Source organism: Phyllostomus discolor, chromosome 2 (assembly GCF_004126475.2).
Source record: "Phyllostomus discolor isolate MPI-MPIP mPhyDis1 chromosome 2, mPhyDis1.pri.v3, whole genome shotgun sequence".
Taxonomy (NCBI): Eukaryota; Metazoa; Chordata; class Mammalia; order Chiroptera; family Phyllostomidae; genus Phyllostomus; species Phyllostomus discolor.
The window spans coordinates 123411246-123435417 of record NC_040904.2 but is presented as its reverse complement, the minus strand read 5'-3'; the positions used below and the strand labels follow the sequence as shown (position 1 = coordinate 123435417).

The window sequence follows — 24172 nt, the reverse complement described above, 5'->3', positions numbered from 1 at the left end:
AGTACCACCACTTTTTGTGCTGTGACCCCTCTCTGCCTGGCCACCTGACTCCGCCCCGGTTTGGATAAATGTGTCTATATTAACTCCTTGGTTGTCCAACTTCCATACAGTTCAATTTCCTGTCACTTCTGGTTGTTATTTTATTTCTAAATTGTTGTTGTCCTTATTTTGGTTGTATGAAAAGGCACAGTGTGTCTCTCTATGCCTCTATCTTGGCCGGAAGTGAATCTGTATTTCTTAACAAATATTTCACAGCTGAAAAAAATAAAATAAAATCATAGGAAAATAGGATTAACTTTATACCAGTTATGTAATTTATCACACCTGAATCATCCCCTTAAAACTGAAGTTTAAAATTTTTTTCTACAAGTACATGCAAAGCCTAGTTGTTTTTAGAGATAAGTTCCACCAACCATAAAACAGCAAATAATTCCTACCTCACTAATTGTTACAGAAAATGCAATAAAAGGAAAGTTCTCTGACTCATTTCATGAGTTTAGTATAACTTTGATGCTAAAATTGGAGACATACCGAAAAATCAGAGGCCCATGTCATGTACAAATGTAGATATAAAAATTCTAACTAAAATATTAGCAACTTTAGCAATTTATAAAAACACACTAAGTGCAGTTTAACTTAACAATTTAGGGATGGTTTAATATTTAGATTTAGACTGAGGGAGCAAAGTAGGATGATGTAACTTCAATATGTCACAGAAAGCCTTGAGAAAATGAGGCTGTAATGGTAGGATGTAGCCAGATAGGGAAGGGCCTTCATATGTTGTCCATTGTGGTGGCTGCCTGCTGCCAGTGGATTTTTTAAAGACAGGATAGTGTCAAGGTCAAATTTTCTATTGGAAGATAACTGTAATAGCAATGTAAAGAAGCGGTGAAATAGTAAACCAGTGGTAATACAGATGAAATAGTGCACTTATAGGGGAATACAACAGTGGGCAAAAGTAGATTAATGATAGTAAATAATAATACAAGAATAACTTTGTGTATTCACAACTGGGAGTCTAATTTTGCTCACCTTGTATTTGGAAAAAAAAACTCAGTAGGATTCTGTGGCTTGATTGGATGTAGATATTAATGGAAAAGGAGAAGTCAAGAGTGATTCCATCATTTTTAGATTGAGCTACTCAGTGAATAATGACTCCATTCATGCAGATAAGAAATACCAGGTGGACCATAACCATAACCTCAATCTTATACCTAACTTCAATTATAACCCTAAACCTCATGGTAATCTCAACCCTATTCCTAACCTCAAAACCAGCCCTAATCCTCAAACTATCTTCAGCTCTAACTCTAATCTATACCTAATTTCTCCAACACCCTAACACTAAATTTAACAGTAACCTTACCCTAACCCAAAACCTAGCCTAACCTCAACCCTAACATTAACCTTCACCCTAACCCTACACCTAACCACAATCCTAGTCCTAACCAAAACCTTATACCTAACTTCAAACCTAACTGTAAACCTATACCTACCTCAGCCTTAACTCTGTCCTTCATCCTAACCCTATACCTAAAAACAAACAAAAAATACCCCAACAGGTGGAGAGTTATACCTGGAATGGTTAGAAGACTTGGGGAAAGGAAAGGGAGCTCACATTGCTCCCTGCATGGCGATGTGTTTGACATATGTTGTCCTCTCTGTGTCTCTTCAGTACAAAGAGGTGGCACTGGTGAAAAGAAATAAGGTAAAGGAAACAGTGGAACAGTTTGGAAGAACATTTTCTTATTCATAAGGAGCCTCACAAACTACCTCTATTGTATTCCTATTTGTCACAAGTATAATAATTGTAACAGTGATTTAATCTGATGTTGCTTTAGGGTTCTATTGAAGGATTAAAGAACCTTTTATAAGCTCATAAACAGAGCCTGCCACTATAATTCTTAGATGTTTTACCAATAATGAAAACATAATGCACTTGTGTCATTATTTCCATAGGCTTCAGAAATACTACAGTACAAATACTGTATTTGAATATATTTGACCTTTCCATATCAAATAGGAATAAATTTTTCTAACAGCTATATATACTTTTAATGCCATCATTGTACATTGTTTTTTATTTAAATCAATTAAAAGTCCACTAGACATATGGATGTTCTTTAGATTTGTACCCCTCCTTTTTTCTGTGAAACCAGGTAGGTGTCTTAGGGACCTGGACTGTATAACAACTCCAGCTATACAGCCACACAAATTCAGGTTTGTCACATTAGGGAAAAGCTTTTACTTGGAGGAAGAGTGATATATAACACAATTAAACTTAGTTTTGACAATTGATATTTGTCAATTGCTCATATGTACAAGATTATTCTTCATAGCATTGTTTGTTAACAGCAAAATATTAGAAAGAGCCTAAATGTGCATCGGCAAAGAGAATGAGGCAGCCATTTACTTACTGATGTGGAAGCCTGTTCAAGATGTAGTTAGGTGGAAAAAATAGTGCAGAATACTGAATAGAGTTTGCTCCCATTTATTTTGAAGGGAAAAGTATGTGTGTACATATCTTATGTAACCACGGAATGTCAGGAAATCTTTGGGAATGAACACAAGAAAGTGGTAACTGTGGTAAACCGCTCGTAAAGGAACTCAGGGTTAGGAAGTAAACTTACTTTTACTGTTATAAGCTCTTATACTATGTAAATGTTCAAAAATATTCAAAATAATAATAAAGTTTTTAAAAATAACATGGCAATTATGGAGAAAATTGGTCAGCTTTGGGTTGCTGTAGCTGAGATTCTTCACGGTTTCATCATAGAAAGTGCTTGCAAGATAATAAGTTTCACAATTTCATGAGTAAACTAAAAGTACTAATCAGGACCAAAATTAAACTACCAGGATGATTTATTTAAAAATCAAAGCAAAATCAGTAGACAACACACTTTTCTATTCTACGTCTTACACTCCAGCCAAAATAGTAAAGTGGGATGTAAAGGTAATCTGGCTGTGACTGCTGTTGGGCCACATTCAGCAGTTATTTCTTCTAATCCTATTGCTGTCCCCGCCCCACTGCACTGCTTCTCTTGAGCTCCCCCAAGGCTTCCGTTGTCTACCTGATGGGAAAAGTAGAAGGGAAATCTTTCATCAATATGTATAAAATGACAAAAGCACATGAAACAAGAATAATTAATGACTGATTTGTATGTTTTATGAAATAAGTTTCAAATAAAGGTAATGTTGAGATTTCGTTAAATTTATAACTAACACTGAATGTGACTCACTGAACTAGAATTGATATGGATTATGTTTTTATCATTTTGTTTATCAAATATAAATATAACACAGTTTGATTAAAATGCACTATAATAGAGTTATTTTCAAGGTTTAGCAAATGTATGTGGATATAATTTTAATACTTGCTTAAATAATACTGTAAATGGGAATAATTCAAATTAGTAAGGTTAAGGTATATTTACAATGTGTTTTCTAAAATACTTCAGAATATTTCTAAGTATAATTATTTATTTTTTTATTGTATTTTTTCATTACCATTTAGTCTCCCTACATCCTCCTCCCCCTCGCAGTCACCATACTGTTGTCCGTGTCCATGAGCCCTTTTTCCTTTTTGCTCAGTCCCTCCACCCTGTAACCTTCCTACCCCCCTTAGCTGTTATCCTGTTCTCCATCTGTGAGTCTGTCTCTGTTCTGCATGTTAGTTCAGTTTCTTCATTAGATTCCACATGAGTGAAATGATACGGAATTTGTCTTTCTCTGATGGGCTTGTTTCATTTCGTATAATGTTCTCCAGGTCCATCCATACAGTTGCAAAGGATGAAACTTTCTTCTTTGGTACAGCTGAGTAGTATTCCATTGTGTATATGTCCCATAGTTGTTGTCTCCATTGTATCCACTCATCTATTGATGGATACTTAGGCTGCTTCCATATCTTGGCGATTGTAAATAACACTGCAATGAACACAGGGGTGTTTATGTTCTTTCATATTAGTGTTTTGGGTTCATTCAGATATATTCCCAGAAGTGGGATTGCTGGGTCAAAAGGCAGGTTCGTTTTTTTAGTTTTTGAGGTGTCTTCTATTGCTTTCCACAGTGGCACCAATCTGCATTCCCGCCATATAATATTTCTAAAACTTATTTAGGTAAGTTAATAGCACTATCACAAACCTAAAAAGCAAAAATTGATGATCAACTAGATAGTTCTGATCAAATTTCAAACCTTATAATACTAACATGTACTGTTGTTTAGCTTAATTAAGAATTTGTCTATGCAATATAGTTTCTCTAACACTTTGGGCATCAACGTCATAATCTTAGAAGAAAAGAAAAGATAAACAGAATAAACAGTGAACTCCTTTTTCTCTTTGAGGATATGTACACCTATATACATAGATAGACATTTACAACTAAAGAAGTATATTTCAGCAAGTTCCTTTTTTTTTCATTCCTTCAGAGTCTTATTTCTTATGTCATTGGAACAAGGGGGTTTCAGCTGTCTGTACATGCACATGGAGTGGTTCAAGAGGGAAAATATTTGGATATAAAGTACCTTTCATGTCAGTAAAACATGAAGGACTTACTTCTTTTGCTTGTTTTGTTGACCTTATCTTAAGAAGAACGTATTACAAGAGCTCCTTAAATGCACAGAGTCATTTATACAGTCTGTGTAATACCTAATGCCCTGTGAGTCATCTGATATTTAGTATTCACCCTGATGACTGCAGAGAACAGGCTTCACACACAGTTTCTGAATACCAGGCCTAGGAACACTAAACTTTGAAAATTTTCATGTCTTCAAGATGCAGAATCTCTTATGATTATTTTTTCATTCTCTTACATGGATCAAATGAGTGGTCTTTGATCTTATCTGTCTGCTGTGATCAGTTCCTTTGGGAGGGTTTTATATTCATTCCTAAGAAATACTTGAGATGCATTCTGCCTTGAAGGGGAATTTGTGTGTGCTTTGTTAGTTCTTAAGTTTTTTTAACTTGCACTACTTATCAGGTATTAAAGATTAAGTACTTCATGTTCTAAGAAAATAACTAGCCAAGTATCCTTTCACTGCACATTCTTATCCAAGTTGACATGGAAAAGTTCCCTAATCAAATGCGTGAATGCAGATGTTTTGCTCACTTTCTGACTACAGCACTTTGCCCTTTCCTCTCTCCTCCTTCCTTTTCCAAGAGCTACTTTGCAGAAGATTTTCCATGTGTCACACAATGCAACATGACATAAAAAAAATTATCCTGCCCATCTTCAAGGTCACTGTAAGTTATCTCAGAAGACAAATTTGTTATGGCAGATCATTTTTGATACATATTTTCTTTGCTTTCATTTTATACTCGAGGGAGGAACTGATGTAGAAATGTGCATATATTAGGTAAAAATATGAAGAACTAAATGCCCAACAATATGGGATTCATTAAACATCCATTCAGTTGAATACTATGCAGCCAGTTAAAATTACATTTTAGAATAATATCTAATGACATCAAAAATGTTTATAAGGATGGTGATAGCTAAAATTTATTGGGTGTTGTCTTTGCCAGGTAGCTTTCTAAATGCTTGTGGTCAGTGGGTTATCCTCACAACAGTCTTTTGGGAGGAAAGTATTGTTATGTTTGTTTTAAAGGTGAGAAGGCTGAAGCTCAGAGCATTTAAGAAGGGTGTCCACACTTAGATAGCTGATAAGGGGCAAAACTAGAATTCAGACTCAGGCAGTTTTACTCCAGAGCCTTTGCCCAGGCATCATTCATTACATGAAAAAATACCCAAGAAAAATTTCTGTAAAGTTTTCTGTGGAACTAGACAAAATGTTTTTAATTCATCTAGTAAAGCAAATATGTAGAAGGTACCCAATCAAATTTAAAGCAGAATTGTGGAGGGGAAGGACAGCGTGTCCTACCAGATATCAAAATATACTGTAAGAAGTAGTAACTTTAAAATCACTATATTGTGGCAGAAATAGAATAAATTAGAAGAGCATGGCACTGTTTATGTTCATAGGAAGAGGCTGCATGGCTGCTCCTAAATATCAACAATATCACCACTTAGAGGAATTTACGTGTGATTTATTTTTATTTTTCAGGTAATCTTCAGTGAAACCTTTAAATCATATGATACTAACAATTTTATGATGCTTTTAAATGCTTTTAAAACTTTAGCTTATGACAATATTTTATTAATGCAGTATATATTGCTGTTTGACTTTATGTATGGTGTATCCTGCATTTTCTTCTGAATTGCTTGCTCTACAAAGTGAGTTTTCTAAAATGTTTTATGAGCATATATACATAATATTTATATACTAATATATAAATGTTATATATATAATTATTTATAATATATAAAATATATGAGGGGGGTCCCCCCAAAAAAAGAATTATTTCCTAGAGGGTGGGCCCCTTGTAGTACAGGCTTCCCTGATAGGTGAGTGTTCTAGGACCCCGTCTATATCCAGCACCAGCTGGTGCTGTTATGAGATGCTGCATTCAGCTTCAGTGAAGTTTTTTTGAAGACACAATGCATTTGCCCATTTTATGATGGGTGATTTATGAATGGACTTGCTGACACCACCACTGACTTTTCAGCAGTTTTTGACTAAAAACAGCATGAACCCCTGTGCCCCACCTCTCCTAATCACCCAATCTCACCCCAAGCAACTTTTTTTTGTTTGTTTCCCCAATGAAAAAAGTCCTCAAAGGGATATTCTGACTTCTGGCCAAGATGGAGGCGTAGGTGGATACACTGTGCCTCCTCGCACAACCAAAATTAAGGACAACAAAAATTAGAAACAAACAAACAAAAAAACAACCAGAATAGACAGAAAATTGAACTGTACGGAAGTCCCGATAACCATTCATCCAGACCAGTAAGAGGGGCGGAGTCAGCGGCCAGCAGAGAGGGGTCCCAGCAGGAGAAAGCGGTGGCTGGCAGACCCCAGTGGCAGACCGTAGGCAGGGCCACCAGAAGGCAACAAGCAGATGCGGTGAGGCGAGCAAGGCAGCTGGCTGTCCACAGTCACACATACGAGCACAGATAAACCAGGTGAAAATGGCAGCGAGACAGACTGCACAACCCAGGGTCCCAGTGCTGGGAAATAAAGCCTAAAAGCACTGATTGAAAACACCTGTGGAGGTTGAGATGCCAGGAGAGACTCCCAGCCTCACAGGAGAGTTCCTTGGAGAGAACCACAGGGTCGTAGAACGTACACAAACCCACCTACCTGGAAACAAGCACCAGAAGAGCCCAATTTGCTTGTGGGAAGTGACAGAGGGGACTGAAATCTGACAGAGAACAGAACAAGCGCCATTGTTCCCTTTCTGACCCCACCCTCACATACAACATCACAGCCCAGTTCTGTGGGTTGCGCTGCCCTGGTGACCACCTAAGGCTCCGCCCCTAACCAAGTAACAAGCACAACCAGACCCCCCCCCCCCAAAAAAAAAAGGCTCAAACAGAAGAACAAATCAAAGCTACAGAGCCAGTACTTTTAAGTGACCAAGAGGTAGCCAGCCTATCAGATGCACAGTTCAAAGCACTGGTAATCAGGATGCACACAGAATTGGTTGATGTTGGTCACAAATTAGATGAAAAAATGAAGGTTACACTACGTGAAATGAAGGAAAATGCACAGGGAACCAATAGTGATGGAAAGAAAACTGGGACTCAAATCAATGAAGTGGACCAGAAGGAAGAAAAAAACATCTAATCAGAAAAGAATGAAGAAATAAGAATTCAAAAAAAACGAGGAGAGGCTTAGTATCCTCCAGGATATCTTTAAATGTTCCAACATCCAAATTATAGTGGTACCAGAAGGAGAAGAGCAAAAGCAACAAGTGGAAAAGTTATTTGAACAAATAATGAAGGAGAACTTCCCCAAGTTGGCAAAGGAAATAGACTTCCAGGAAGTCTAGGAAGCTCAGAGAGTCCCAAAAAAGCTGAACCCAAGGAGGAACACACCAAGGCACATTATAATTACATTAGCCAAAGTTAAAATGAAGTAGAGAATCCTAGAAGCAGCAAGAGAAAAGGAGACAGTTACCTCCAAAGGAGTTCCCATCAGACTGTCAGCTGATTTCTCAAAAGAGACCTTGCAGGCAAGAAGGGGCTGGAAAGAAGTCTTCCAAGTCATGAAAGGCAAGGACCTACATCCCAGACTGCTCTATCCAGCAAAGCTTTCATTTAAAATGGGAGGGCAGATAAAGTGCTTCTCAGATAAGGTCAAGTTAAAGGAGTTCATCATCACAAAGCCCTCATTATATGAGATGTTAAAGGGATGTGTCTAAGAAAAGAAGATAAAAAATAGTAAAAGGTCAGCAAACTCACAGTTATTAACAACCACACTAAAACAAAAACAGAAACAAACTAAGCAAACAACTAGAAGAGGAACAGAACCACAGAAATGGAGATCACATGGAGGATTAGCAACAGGGGAGTGGGAGGAGGAGAGAGGAGGAAAAGGTACAGAGAATAAGTAGCATAGACAGTAGAAAGATAATAGACAGGGGGAGATAGTATGGGAAATGTAGAAGGGAAAGAACTAATGACCCATGGACATGAACTAAAGGGGAGGAATGTGGGTGGGAGAGGGTGTTCAGGGTGGAGGGGAAGGAGGGGGGGAAATGGGACAACTGTAATAGCATAAGTAATAAAATATATTTAAAAGAAAAAAATCCTCAAAGGGAAATGTTTGGCCGACATGGAAGAGGTGAAACAAAAAAATGGCAGAAGCACTGAAAGGCATCAAAAATGACCAGTTTAAAGACTGTTTTGAGTAGTGGGAAAAACGTCTTGATAGATGTATTGCATCAAGTGGAGAGTTGCTTTGAAGGTGACTGAAGTTTAAATATGTTAACACACAATTTTTTATAGATTAATTCCAGGGTATTGGGGTATCCTACATATATATTTTTCCCCCATGTATTCAGGGCTTAAGTTAACCAATCATATAGAATCACCAGTTAAGTCCTCTTTCATTTGAGTAAAGAAAGTAATGGTAATAATTCTCTTTTAGTCTAGGGTTGAAGAAGAGGATTGTTTGTTTGTGGTTTGAAGATAAATATTGAATGTTATATATGTAGCTTCTGTCTGATTGTAACCGAATGCAAGTCCAGCTGTCTGCCACTTTGAAAGCCAATACTCAAGAGGCAGATTTTGAGCAGCATGGTTTATTCAGGTGCCAGCAGCCTGGAAGATGGGGGACTCTCGTCTCAAAGCCCATCCCCACCTCTCAGTGGAGGCAGAGTTTTTCATAAGGAGGGAGAGGGGAACAGAACAGAGAGATCAAAGGCAGGAGTTGAGAAGTTCCCTATGTGCAGAATAGCACAGTACATACTGATAAGGCAAATGATGGTCCAGTGTGTGTCATCCTTGTTGAGTTTATCGTGGCTTCACATCATCCTGGCCATAAGTTTGGAGGTCAGCAAATCTCCCAGAGCTGGAATGCCTGAAGGTCAGAGTTTGTATATTTTGAAGTTAATTCCTAGGATTCTTACACAAGCATGCTGTCTATCTGTAAGCTGCACATTAGAATCAGCATTTACAGAAACAATGTCAAAAAATGGGTGGGTTACCATTTCCCACTGCTGCAATTCCCCACTGTTACAGGACCACATTATTGAGTTTATTATATGTTGTGCTAGTTTTTCACTTGATCATTGAAGATGTTCTAGGTATGTAATCACTTCATTTATAGATAACTTTTTTCCTAATATTTATGATCTGTATGTTATATAACTTCCCCCTTAGATGGAATAGTTGTTAAAAAGGATGCGTAGTTCTTACAGAACATGGAAAGATGGGTTTGTATATCATGAAGTGAAAAAATAGTTACAGAGTCCTATCCTATGTATAGTGTAATCCAGTCTTTACTTAAAAATAAATAAATAAATGAAAACAAGCAGTGCTTAAAGTGCTTAATTTGAGATTATTCCTCCTCCCCACTTAAATTCCTGTACCAGTTTAGGTGCCTGTCTTAGTTTGCTCAGGCTGCCATAACAAAATATCAGAGTTAGTGGCTTACACTACAGAAACTTATTTTCTCACAATTCTGGAGGCCGGGAAGTCCAAGATCAAGGTGGCAGCTGATTCAGTTCCTGATAAGAGAGCTGTCTCTGGGCTTGGAGAAGACACTTTCTTACTGTGTCCTCACATGGCAGAGAAAAAAAACCAGGGCCTTACGAGGCCACAGTCCTCCTGTCTTAGGGACTCCCCCAGTGACCTCATTTAACCTTAAATATCTCCAAAAGACTACCTCCATCTATAGTCACATTGGGGAGAGGGCTCCAAAATGAATTTTGAAGGGACGCAATTCAATTCATAGCTGTGCCTAAACTTTTTTTTTTGCCCAATATCCTCAGAAATCCTGTTTATTTTATTTCAGACAGGATTAGTTTTATCCTTCCTTATGACATTCTTAAGGTATTTATTACTTTGCAGTGTCATAGAATTTTAATCTAAATTTAACCGTATGAATCATTTCTTCTTAGACTCAAAATCGAATGAAGCTTATGGCCGACAACTATGAGGATGATCACTTTAGATCCTCCCATTCCAATCAAAGCAATCATAAACCCTCCCCAGACCAGGTAAGTGTGCTCTTGAATGTGTTATAAAAAACCAACATGCTCTTATTTTGATGTATTTTGTACTGTCATGCTACAAATTCTTGGGTATAAGTTAGAAAAATAAAAATAATAAGTTTCTGAAAATTCCTTCACATTTTTTGAAACAAATTCAAGTTCTGTATAGGAAGGTGGTGGATTATGCGAATGTTTTAAGAGGAGTTATTCAAAAGATTTGAGGACGATAAAGAATTTTTAAATTAGATTGAGAAAAAAATCTTAATCTTTGCAGAGATACATACTAATTTGTAACTGTCCTGCTTTTCTCAGTAAAGAAATAATACCTTATTAGAAAAATAAGAGTCTTGTGAGCTCAATGCGGCACAGCTCTGGGTAGAAGTAACTGTTCTGTAACTGCAGATTTCGGAGTCTCTGCTCATCACCTATTACACATGAAAATTGAAACACAGTTTCTTTATTCCATTTCCTTGGAGGATCCCCCCAGTATATGTCATTCTCAAGGAAAATTGTTGCCTTCAACTTCTCATCCATGCAAAAGAAGCATCGATGAGTCTGAAGGGAACCATATATAACTGTAGTTTTTTGCAAGAAGGGAACTCTCCCAAGATGTTGAAAATGATGGATGGGAGAGAGTGGTGAACAGATTACCTCATATCCCATTGCCAAAATCAGATTTCAACATCTTCATCACACTCATTCTTAAAATGTATAGCTGAGGAGGAAAAAAAATAGTTAAATAATTACATCCATATGATCAAAAAGTCAAGGGAAACTCCCTCACTAAACATCTCTACTAAATGATAGCCATGATGTTAGGAGAAAAAGAAATATTACAGATGAAAGCAGCAATAATACCCAAACTGCAATTCTTCTTCTAAAATTCAGAAGGTATAGTCATAGTATGATGACCTTTACTAAACCTTAGGCAAGCCAGTCTGTAGTGTATGCAAAATAGAGAGCTGTCTGCCTGAGGTCAGCAGTCTTTTTCTCCCAGGAAATCATTTTGTTTTCTGCACTTGCTTCTGGATACCTAGGATTAAATTTATGCCAGTGTATACAATATGGGTATTAGATCTTTTCTTCGAAACAGGTTTCAATAATAAATACAAGATAGATGCCTGGTATTCATGGGAGGCAAACAGAAATGGAGAAAGGTTAAAGAAAAGGCAAATAGTACAGAAAAGTCTCCACCTTGATAATTTTGCCCAGAAAAGCCCTGGGATAGAAACAGCATCTTGGAAAGGTAGGAAGCATAGAGTGTAATGACAAACTAATTACTAATTTTGGTAGTTTAGGGAATTAGACTCTAATACAAAATGAGTCAAGAATTAGAGACCATTTTCCGCTAATACTTATGCTTATGTCTTTGTTTTAAATACTAACCAACTCTTTTTCATTCCCATGCTGCTCTGGGGCACTGCTCCCTTCCCTTTGCCGCCTCCGCCCGTAGGATGAGGAGGAGGGTATATGGGCATAGCCAATCAGATGGTCTTAGTGCAGCCATTTTGTTCAGAACGGTGAGAAACGGCTTTCCTTAACTTCAGAAATAGTTTTTGCTTGTTTGCTCTAATTTTCTTTATTTTACACAATCATTCTCATATCTTGTTTTTCTGTAATTCATAAAATCTTTTGGTGTGCTGTCTGGCTTCTCCTTTTCACATGATTCCTTTGTGTCTTGCTGTGCTTCTGACATAATGGGGTTTGGGTTTTGTGGCTTTTTTTTCCTTGTTGTGTGTTTAATAGTCACTTTTATAATTTTTAAGTACGTTTTGGGAGAACTTCCAGGGCATATAAATAAATTTCTCCTGTTGCGATTTTATTAACAAAGTATTCCATCCAGTGTGATTTTACAGTGTCCTGGTAAGGTTTACAGAGACTTACATCAAACTGGAAATAGAAAATTGACCAACTATTCTACCAGTAGATTTGGGATATACTTTTTATGATAATTAAATATAAATATGTAGTCTTTTTTAAAAAGGCAACCTGCACTGTGAAATAAAACCTTTTGTTTCTATTTATAGAAGAATGCTCTGAATTCTCAAGGTCAGTAATTCTTCCAGAGTGCCTACCAAGGATATCCCCTGGGGCTCTGACATCACTCTCAAACTGTCCTCAAAAATAAGGAGAAGTAAAGGAACACTTTTTTAAAAGGCAGCCTACAGAATTCTTTCCCTGTCTGTTACAGATTGCTGCTGTGTTAAACAGTTGCCAGGACACTGTCTAGATTCTCCTTTCCATGCCAGTTGGCTGGAAAACATAGTCCAGCTGTGGCAATATCTCCCTTTGATCTGATGCCCTGGAGGTTTGACTAAGGAAATCCTTTTCTTAGGAAAAAAAAATAATAATTATGATCAATAAGTTCACATGTATTGGTGCCCCTTGCACTCCCTGGATTAACTGCCCATGCTTATTAGTGATCTCACTCTTTTCAAGTCAGTTCTCCTTGAAAAGTCTGTGTCTTGGTGTTATACTTCTTAAAATGATGGGACATGTGTAGACCTCTCACTAGCAAACACAGCCAAGAAGGATGATGAGGTAAGTTGTGGAAAGGGGCATGTACTGTGAAGATGGGACGCTTTCCAAATTACTTTATCCTGAGGATGTGAAATACCCAGTACCAATCAAAAAGCTCGATGGGTTAGAATGTGGCATGCTAGACAAAGCTTCAGTTGAGAGAATCGGTATGCTAATTCTCTTTACCCATTCTGCATCCTACCATGGTAGGTATTTGTCATCATGAAGCATGTGGGGTCAGGAAGTAGTTGAATGCTGTTCGCCAGACTTACCTTCTAAATGAACCTGCCTGGTCTATTTTAGCAGAACATACAAAGTTCTCACCATGCCTTAGCTGGAAGCACCTCCCCCACATACGTGAACGTGAACAGGATTATATTTTAGTTGGACGTGGTCCATCTAGTGAACATGCCATGTGCTCTTGAAGGGAACAGTATTCTTTAGTTATTGCATATAGTGTTGTATAAATATCGATAAGGTCCTGGTGCTTGATAGAGTTCAGGTCTTCCATGGCTTAACTAAAAAAATTTTGTGGTTCAGGTAGAGGGATCCAATCTGTTAATTGCTGAGAGAGAAGTGTTAATCTTCAAGTTTAATTGAAATTTTTCTGCTTGTCTTTTGAGTTCTGTCAATTTTTGCTTTCTGTATTTTGAAGCTCTGTTATTATTTGCATACCCATTTATGATTATTGTGTACTCCTGATAAACTGACCTTTGTTACAAAATATCCCTCTATTTCTGGGAATATTCTTTGTCTGGAAATCTACTTTATTAGTCTTACATCACCAGGAGCAGTATAAAGTGACAGTACAGGTCACTTTAAGTGTTCTCAGGCAAATACCCTGTATTTTGCCATGTGTAATACCCACCCGTGTTTTTGTGTGCATTATTCATGGGGTTATTATACCCATTATACCCATGGTATGTAATCATTATACCGTGTATAGCGGATGTCCTTATTTTTCCCTCAAAAATTTTGGCAAAAAAGTGCACATTATACATGGCAAAATACAGTAATAGGCATCCAATGAGTATTTATTGAATATTGACTTTCTGGTATTATAGGGGTGGCAAATTGCCAGATAATATGATTGTTTCCTTTATATATAAAATTTGTGTTTCTTTTTAATACTCATATTTTGAAAGTCTCATAGAGGATGAGATGCTATGGATACAAAAGTACTTTAGGAAGTTAGTTACCTCCCAGATTAACTGTGCATTGGTCCTAGCCTTCTGATATTTAATATTGAAGGAATGACAAGAAAAATAACTTTATAATGACATTGTGAGTAGGCACTCTAGTTTAGATATGAAGAAAAAATAATAATCTGATTGTACATACAATGTAAGATGGTTTTAATGGAGAGGTAATAAAAGAGTTGGAGTATGTCATGGACAAATTTATGTCCCTGAAGGACAATTTTATAAATGTATGTCTTAATTAACTTTGGCTCCATTTAACTGCTCTCCTGATATTTATTTAAACCAGAGCTCTTTCTCTGCATAACAACACCCCATATCCCTGTTTTATTCAGAGGTAATTGACTTATAACATTGTATTAGCTTTAGGTATACAGCATAATGTTTTGGTATATTGTATATATTGCCGAATGATTGCCACAATTAGTTAACATCCGTCACCTTACATAGTTACAATTTTTTGTTAATTTAGTCACCATGCTGTCATTACATCCCCAGGACTTAATTTGCCTCATAACTGGAAATTTTCACCCTTTGTTTCTTTCATTCATCTCACCAACCTCCTCCTCCAGCAACCACCCATCTGCTTTCTATATCTATGCCAGTTTTTAATTTTCACATATAAGTTAGATCATTCAGTATTTCTCTTTCTCTGTCTCACTGGCTTCACTAGGCTTAATACCTTCAAGGTCCCTCAATGCTGTCACAAGTGGCAGTATTTACTTCATTTTTATGCCATTAATATTCCATTGTATAAAAGTACCACATTTTCTTATCTATTCATCCATCAGTGGACACTTAGGTTGTTTTTATGTCTGGCTGTTATAAATAATGCTGTAGTGAATGTAGGGATGCAGCTGTCTTTTTGAGATAGTGATTTTTTCCCTTTTGATATGTACCTAAACGTGGAATTGATGAATTGTTTGGTAGTTCTATTTTTAATTTTTGGAGGAACCTGTTTTCTATAGTGGCTACATCGGTTTACATTTCTACAAATAGTGCTCAAAGGTTCCCTTTTCCTCATCCTTAGCAACACTGTTCTCTTTTTGATAATAGCCATTACTAATACCCTTTTATAGTATAAAATACAATAATTCTGTTATGTTCTCCTGTTTATTATTATTCAATTTATTTAATTATTTTTTTATAAAAACCAAAACCAGCTCATCCATTTCTCTCACCTGCTACTCCTGCCTCTAACCACCTCCAGTCTGCTTTTCTTTTTATCTATGAGCTTGGGATTTTTTGTGTTTTTTTTTAGGAAGGTGGTTGTTTGTTTAGGGGTTTTTTAATCCTCACTTCAGGACAAGCTTATTGGTTTTAGAGAGTGGGGAGGGAGGAAGAGAGGGAGAGAGACATTGATGTGAGAAAGGAACATTGCTCGGTTGCCTCTCATGCATGCCCCGACCAGGGGCCAAACCCACAATCTTGTTGGTGTACAGGACAACACTCAACCAGCTGAGCCACCAGGCCGGGCCTAAGGGATCATCTGGCATTTGTCTTTCTTTCTGATCTATTTAACTTAGAGTTATGTCCTCAAGGTCCTTTGATATTGTCACAAATGGCAAGGTTTCATTTTTTATGACTGAATAATACTCCATTATATATGTAGACATTGTATATATGGATATATATAATAGAATACATATAATGTATAGTTATATATATATATATATATATATATATATATATCAGAATTTCTTTTTTTTTTTTTTTTTTTTAGATTTTAGTTTCTTTATTTTTAGAGAGAGGGGAAGAAAGGGAGAAAGAGAGGGAAAAACATCAATGGGTGGTTGCCTCTCATGCACCCCCACCGAGGACCCAGCCTGCAACCCAGGCATGTGCCCTGACTAGGAATCAAACCAGTGACCCTTGTTTCACAGGTCAGCACTCAATCCACTGAGCCACACCAGCCAGGGATGTATCAGAATTTCTTTTGCCATTTGTCCATCAAACAGACACTTAGGCTGTTCCCATGGCTATTTTAAATAATGCTGCGATGAACATAGGGATACATTTATCTTTTTGATTTAGTGTTTTCATCTTCTACAGACAAATGCAAGTGGAATTCCTGGATCACAGGGTAGTTCTAAGTTTTTGAGGAGCTTCCATACTGATTTCTATAGTGACTGTGCCAGTTTACATTTTCACCACATCCTCTCCAGCACTTATTTCTTGTCTTTTTGATAATAGCCAGTCTTGCAAGCGTGAGGCGAAATCTCACTGTGGTTTTGACTTACATTTCCCTGATGATTAGTGATTAGAGAATCTTTTCATGTACCTGTTGTCCATCCGTATGTCTTCTTTAGAAAAATGTCTGTTCAGATCATCAGTCTATTTTTAAATCAGGTAGTTTGGAATTTTTGCCTGTTGAATTGTATGAGTTCTTTATATATTTTGGATATAAACACTTATCTTATAAATGATTTGAGAATATTTTCTGCCATTTGGTAGGTTACATTTTCATTTTGTTGGTAGTTTCCTTTGCTGTGCAAAAGCTTTTTAGTTTAATGTAGATTTGCTGTTCACTTTTGCTTCCATTGCCTTTGTTTTTTAATGTCAATTAAAAGTTGTCAGTTCAAAAATTATTGCCAAGAAGTATGTCAGGGAGCTTACCAACCTATGTTTTTTTCTAGGAATTTTAAGATTTTATGTTTTACATTTAAGTATTTAACCCATTTTAAGTTAATTTTTTGTGTATGGTATAAGATATTGTTCCATTTTCATTCTTTCACATGTGGCTGTCCAGTTTTTCCAACACCGTTTATTGAAGCGACTTTTCTGTCCACATCTTATAGTCTTGGCTCATTTGTCATAAATTAATTGACCATATTTGTGTGTGTTTATTTCTGGGCTCCCTGTTCTGCTTCTCTCTGTGTCTGCTTTTAATGCCAGTACTATATTGTTTTAATTCCTGTTACTTTATAATATATTGGATTGGGCAAAAAGTTCATTTGGTTTTTTCCATACGATGGCTCTAATAGCACTTAGTTGTCCTCATTCAAAACAATTTTGTTAGGTTGTATTGTGACAGCTGTCATATTAGTGTGCATTTAGAAAAAACATCAAAATTGGGGAATTTTTGTGTAGCCATTTTAATATTGAAGATGGAAGAAAATATGCAACATTTCCAGCATATCATGCTTTATTTTTTCAAAAAAGGTAAAAACACAAGTGAAACACAAAAGAAAAAGATTTATGCAGTGTATGAAGAAGGTGCTGCAACTGATCAAATGTGTCAAAAGTGGCTTGCAAAGTTTCACACTGATTTTTTGCTGGACAATGCTCCAGGTCAGGTAGACCAGTTGAAATTGATAGCAATCAAATCGAGAGATTGAGAACAATCAGTGTTCTACCACAGGGAAGATAGCTGACATACTCAAAATATCCAAATCAATAGTTATTGGTGAAAATGAAAACTGTCTTTTCTTTTACAGAAAAACTAAACGGTCTTTTCAGCCAATCCAAAATTTAAAATCAGGGAACATGATGCCGCTAGCTCAGTTTTTTTTTTCAAGATTGCTTTGGCTCTTTGGGGTCTTTTATGGTTCCATACAAATTGTAGGAAGGTTCTTTGTTCTGTTTCTGTTAAAAATGCCCTTAGAATTTTGATAAGGATGGCATTTGATCTGAAGATTGCTCTGGGTAGTATGGACATTTTAACAATATTAATTTTTGTAATCTGTGAGCATGAAATATCTTTCCATTTTTGTGTCCTTTTCAATTTCTTTTATTGAGTTATGACTTGGTTAAATGTTTTTCTAGGTATTTTATTCCTTTTGATATAATCTTAAATGGGATTTTCTTAATTTGTTTCTGATAGTTCATTATTAGTGTATAGAAATGCAACAGATTTTCTGCAAATAGTGATATTTTTACTTCTTCCTTGACAATGTGTATGATTTTTATTTCTTTTTCTTGCCTAATTGATCCAGCTAGGCTAATATTGTGTTGAATAAAAGTGGCAAGAGTGGGCGTCCTTGTCTTGTTCCTGATCTTAGCAGGAAATAATTTCAGCTTTTCACAGTTGTTAGCTGTGGGCTTATCATATATAGCCTTTATTATGCTGTGGTATGTTCCCTCTATACCTACTTTATTGAGAGATTTCATCTCAATGGATGTTGAATTTTGTCAAGTGTGTTTTCAGCATCTATTGAGATGATCATATATTTTTATCTTCTATTTTTATGATATGGTGTATTACATTGACAGATTTGTGGGTGTTAATCCTGCTTGATCATGATGTATGATCCTTATACTGTATTGTTGAATTTGGTTTGCTTATATATATTCATTAAGGATAAAGGCCTGTAATTTTCTTGTGGCATCCTTGTATGGTTTTTGTATCAGGGTAGTACTTGCCTTATAAAATGATTTGGAAGCATTCCCTCCTCATCTGTTTTTTTTTTTAAGGGTTTGAAAAGGATTACTTTTTTCTTACAAAAACACTTTTGTGTTTTAGAAGCATTATGACTAATGTGATTGCTTTGCCATGGCTGCCTTTGCCCTCTTGGCCCACTTGGATGCTTATGCCCCCAGGAAGTAGAACATAGGGGCCTTCCAAGTAAATTTACATATTTTATTCACAAACTAGGATTTCTTTGACCACTGCTCACCAGCCCAGAAGTATCTCAAACTCTCTTTCACCTACTCTTTCTTTTAAAAGCCCAGACAGAGCCTGTGTGTGTGTGTGTGATATGACTACAGTAGTCTTATATTTGAAACTCAAGAAGGAAACAACTGCATTCCAAAACAGACATATACGCAGGTCCAAAAAAACAAAAGTATTTTTTTAACTGCCACATTCATCAATACTGCCTAAGTAGCAATGTAGATAGATACCACTCCAATGTGTCATAGCATAGGAGGTTATCCCCAAATGTTGTCAGACCTAATTACCTCTAAGCAGTACCCCATAGTGGCAGGTGACTTTTTCTTCAGACCTGAAGATGATTTTCAGGCAACAGAAAGAAGCAGGAGCCACCACCTCTGCACTGTGGTTCTAAGGGATTCTTGACAGGCTCAGTGATTACATAAGGTCTGTGGAGGTAGAGACCTCTTAGGCCACCTGAGTAAGTTGTAAGTGATTGGAAGAGACCTTTCTCTTAAGTATGATGTGCCACAGAAACACCCTACATTTTTGTAGTTTCTGTTGAATAATTTAAGGTGACATTGTCCTGTCACTCAATTTATTTTAGACAGAAAATTATAGTGTTTTAAACATCTCTGGGACTTCCAGCCAAGATGGAGGCATAGGTAGACACACCATACCTTTTTATACAACCAAAATAAGGACAACAACAATTTAGAAACAAAATAACAACCAGAAGTGACAGGAAATTGAACTGTATGGAAGTTGGACAACCAAGGATTTAAAATAGATACATTCATCCAGACCGGTAGGAAGGGTGGAGTCCGGTGGCTGGGCGGAGAGGGGTCATAGCATAAAAAGCGGTGGCACCAGGCAAGTAAGGCATCCTGGGCTTACAAGACTGCAGCATGCGGACCCTAGCAGACCCCGGGTGCTGGCTGGCAACAGGCAGACCCAGCAATGTGGCGATTGTGAAGGGAAGCACTGCTAACAAGGCAACTGGCTGACCAGGCTGTCCGAGGGTCCCAGCGGCCGGAAATAGAGCCTCAGAGCACTATTGAAAACACCTGTGAGGGTTGAGGTGCAGTGAGAGACTCCCAGCCTCACAGGAGAGTTCGTTGGAGAGACCCACAGGGTCCTAGAATGTGCACAAGCCCACTCACATGGGAATTAGCACCAGAAAGGCCCAGTTTGCTTCTGGGAAGTGGCAGAAGGGACTGATCTGATAGAGAGCAGAGAAAGCGCCATTGTTCCCTCTCGGGCCCCACCCCCACATACAGCATCACAACGCAGCCTTGTGGGTTGCCCCACCCTGGAGAACACCTAAGGTTCCACTCCTCATACATAACAGGCACAACAAGATGAAAAAAAGTGTCCCAAGCGGAAGAACAGATCAAAGCTCCACAGCAAATAACAACTAAGCAACCAAGAGATAGCCAACCTATCACGTGCACAGTTCAAAGCACTGGTGATCAGGATGTTCACAGAATTGGTTGATGTTGGTCGCAAATTAAATGAAAAAATGAAGGCTATGCTAAGTGAAATAAAGGAAAATGCACAGGGAACCAATAGTGATGGGAAGAAAACTGGGACTCAAATCAATGCAGTGGACCAGAAGGAAGAAACAACCAACCACACAGAAAAGAATGAAGAAACAAGAATTTTAAAAAATGAGGAGAGGCTTAGGAATCTCCGGGACATCCTTAAACATTCCAACATCCCAATTATAGGGGTAGCAGAAGGAGAAGAGGAAGAGCAAGAAGTGGAAAAGTTATTTGAACAAATAATGAAGGAGAACTTCCTCAATCTGGCAAAGGAAATAGACTTCCAGGAAGTCCAGGAAGCTCAGAGAGTCCCAAAGAAGTTGCACCCAAGGAGGAACACACCAAGGCACAACATAATTACATTAGCCAAGGTAAAAATGAAGAAGAGAATCCTAGAAGCAGCAAGAAATAAGGAGAGACAGTAACCTACAAAGGAGCTCCCATCAGACTGTCAGCTGATTTCTCAAAAGAGACCTTCCAGGCAAGAAGGGGCTGGAAAGAAGTAAGTATTCCAAGTCATGAAAGGCAACGACCTACATTCAAGATTGCTCTATCCAGCAAAGCTTTCATTTAGAATGGAAGGGCAGATAAAGTGCTTCTCAGATAAGGTCAAGTTAAAGGAGTTCATCATCACCAAGCCCTTATTATAAGAAATGTTAAAGGGACTTATCTAAGAAAAGGAGATAAAAAAACATGTACAGTAAAATGACAGCAAACTCACAATTATTAATAACCACACTTAAAACAAAAACAAAAAACAAACTAAACAAACAACTAGAACAGGAATAGAACCACAGAAATGGAGGAATAGCAACAGGGGAGTGGGAGGAGGAGAGAGGGAAAAGGCACAGAGAATAAGTAGCATAGATGGTAGGGAGAAAATAGACAAAGGGAGGTCAAGAATAGTATGGGAAATGGAGAAGCTAAAGAACTTATGACACATGGACATGAACTAAAGGGGGGGAATGTGTGTGGGAGAGGGTGTGCAGGGTGGAGGGGAATGAAGGGGGGGAATTGGACAACTGTTATAGTATAATCAATAAAATATTTTTTAAATATTTTATTTATTTATTTTTTAGAGAGGGAAGGGAGGGAGATAGAGAGAGAGAGAGGGAGAGAAACATCAATGTGCGGTTGCTGGGGGTTATGGCCTGCGACCCAGGAATGTACCCTGGCTGGGAATCGAACCTGGGACACTTTGGTTCCCAGCCCGCGCTCAGTCCACTGAGCTATGCCAGCCAGGGCATAATCAATAAAATATATTTTTAAAAAATCTCTGGAACATGTGCCCTTAAATCCATGAGTGTATTTCTTAGTGATGATGAGCATTTGTCATATGAGGAAGAGCTATTCCTCTTGTTTGTGGCATTATTTATGATTTAGACATTTTTCCTGGACAATAAAAATATTTTCGTGCTTAAAGTGAAAAAAAAAATTCTTCACAACTTGATTGTTTTTTGCAGTCATCTGAAAATATGGGGACCCCACAGAACTCAGTATTTATTGAATAGAAAACTGGTGAGTTTTACCCTCAAGAAAAGTTTTGTGCATTTTGTTTAGTCTTATGCATTAGTAGTACCTATTTTTAACCTTTTAATTTCCTCAGTACCCTAACAAGGTTTCCTATAATCCGACACTATTCATGTTTATCAATTTCCCAAACTGATCATGGCTCCAGTCAGTATCCAGTGCATCTTCTAGAATGTATCAAGTTCATTACCCACAACCCTCAGTTAACATATGATAGAACCCTTTTTTAATACCAGTTTTGGAAAACAGGCTTAACACTTGCCTATTATATCGTATTTCTATTTTGTAGAGTTATGTTCTGGAGTATATGATTTGACTCACATTTTATCTGAACTATTAAACAATAGTCTTGTTACAATAGGGTTCTGCAGTATTCCTTTCATTAACTTGTCCTCAGCTCCTCATTAATTTGTTATTTTCTATATTCTCTGTCTTTAGGATTACTATCTGTTTTGGGTTAAAGGAATATTTTCTTGGACACAAAAATGCATCAGCAACCAAAACAAAAGGGCTGTTCTCCCTTGATGTGTCTTCCTCCTTCTTCCTGGTCCTGGGATGGGGAGGCTGCAGTTTCCAGCTGGCTCTGGCAGCCAGCGTTTCTGGGATGAATTAAATGAGCACACTTGATTGAGGTGTAGCTGGACTGTATCACTGTCTTCCCATTATCCTAGAAGATCAAAGCAGAGCACAAATAGAGGCTTAGTCTTTAAAATATTTAAAACAGATGGCTGATTCTTTTTGGTGAAAATTCAGGTTTTAAGGCAAACAACATGTTAGCAAGATTTCATTTCTTTTCATTGAAAGATAGTCGACAGTGAATATATACTGTCCTTTCTTCCTCCATTTCAAGACTAGAATCACAAATTTTTGCATGAGGAGGGATTTGGCACACCTAGAAAGCTCTCAGACTATCTGGGTTCAGTTTCTTTTCTTGTAAATATAAAATAAACTATTCAAATTTTGCTTTCAGCATTTTGGTATTAAGTGAAAACATCTTAAAAGTTTACATCATCATAGTCATTTTGTTGGTGGGTCACTGTTTAAAATTTTGTATTCATATTGTTATATCTTTCAGAAATTAAACCAAGATGTTCATCCCTAAATTTATGTTTTAACAAACTGAAAAGCACATTTTCCACAGTCCTTATCATTGACATCTGTGGTTTGAAGTTTTTATTGTTCGGTTAAAAACTGACTGAAATGAGAAAATGAACTAAAAAAAATATTTATTGGTAGTCTACCTCATACCTACACTGCATTAGGTACATGGATTAAAATGCCCGTCTAAAACAAATATTAAACAACCTATTTTCTTCAACAGAAAACACTATGAAAGGTGCAATAGAAAAAACCCAGTTCTCCACAGAGAGAAGGGTTCACAGAGGAGGTGATACGAGAGCTGCCTCTTGCAGGAGCACTAGGCATCTGCCAAGCAGGTGCAGTGTTAGACAATGAGACAGCATTTGCGAAGATACAGAAGCATACCCAGCATAACATATTTGGTATGATCTTGGTAGTCCACTATGAATAGTTGATAATTACCTATTTCTACATAACACATTACCCCAAAACTTGTCAGCATAAAACAAGAGACCTTTGTTGTCTCAGTGGTTTCTGTGGGTCAGGAATTCAGGAGCAGCTTAGGAACTAACTGATCCTTAGTTCTTACTGGGAGTTTCTTAGGGGGTTATAGTCAAGCTGTCAGGTGGGACTGCAGTTACCAGTTCTAGGGGTGGAGAATCCAGTTTTAAGATGCTCACTCACTGTTCATGCTGGCTGTTGGAAACAGCCTGCCATTTCTTACCTTACAGTTCTGTCCACAAGGCTGCTGGAATGTCCTTGTGACACAGTGGCTGATGTCACCCAAACTCAGTGATTCTAGAGAAGAAAACAAGGAGGAAACCCTAATGTCTTTTGTGACCTAGAGTCAGAAGTTACAAACACCATCACTTCTACCTCATTCTATCCCTTAGAAGCCCTCACTAAGACCATCCCACACTTGATGGAGCAGAGTGTCTTAGGCCCAGTTTTTGAAGGAAGGAATGTCAGAATTTGTGGACTGATTTTAAAACTGCCACAGAATGAGGGTTGGGGGGCAACAATCCGTGAGGCTGGTGTAGTCAGCAGCAGGTATCATGGAGACCTTAGTATGCTATTGCAGTCCGTGGAGGATGGATGGAAAGGTGCAAATGCTGGAAACAAGGCCAGTTAGGAGCTACTTACTCTGTTCTG

General features: G+C 37.5%; 1 protein-coding gene across 8 annotated transcripts in view; it reads left to right on the top strand.

The window, feature by feature from the left end:
• The window catches only part of ERC1 (ELKS/RAB6-interacting/CAST family member 1), a 557388-nt gene that overhangs the window by 453072 nt on the left and 80144 nt on the right, over nucleotides 1-24172 (top strand). For 6 of the 8 annotated variants that reach the window (XM_028531610.2, XM_036018479.1, XM_036018478.1 and 3 more), the window contains one exon: nucleotides 10464-10562. In XM_028531610.2, the coding sequence (XP_028387411.1) occupies nucleotides 10464-10562 (99 nt within the window). Of the gene's footprint in view, nucleotides 1-10463; nucleotides 10563-12009; nucleotides 12077-24172 lie in introns of all 8 variants that reach the window. The other 2 variants (XM_036018481.1, XM_036018482.1) reach the window with 1 other exon arrangement.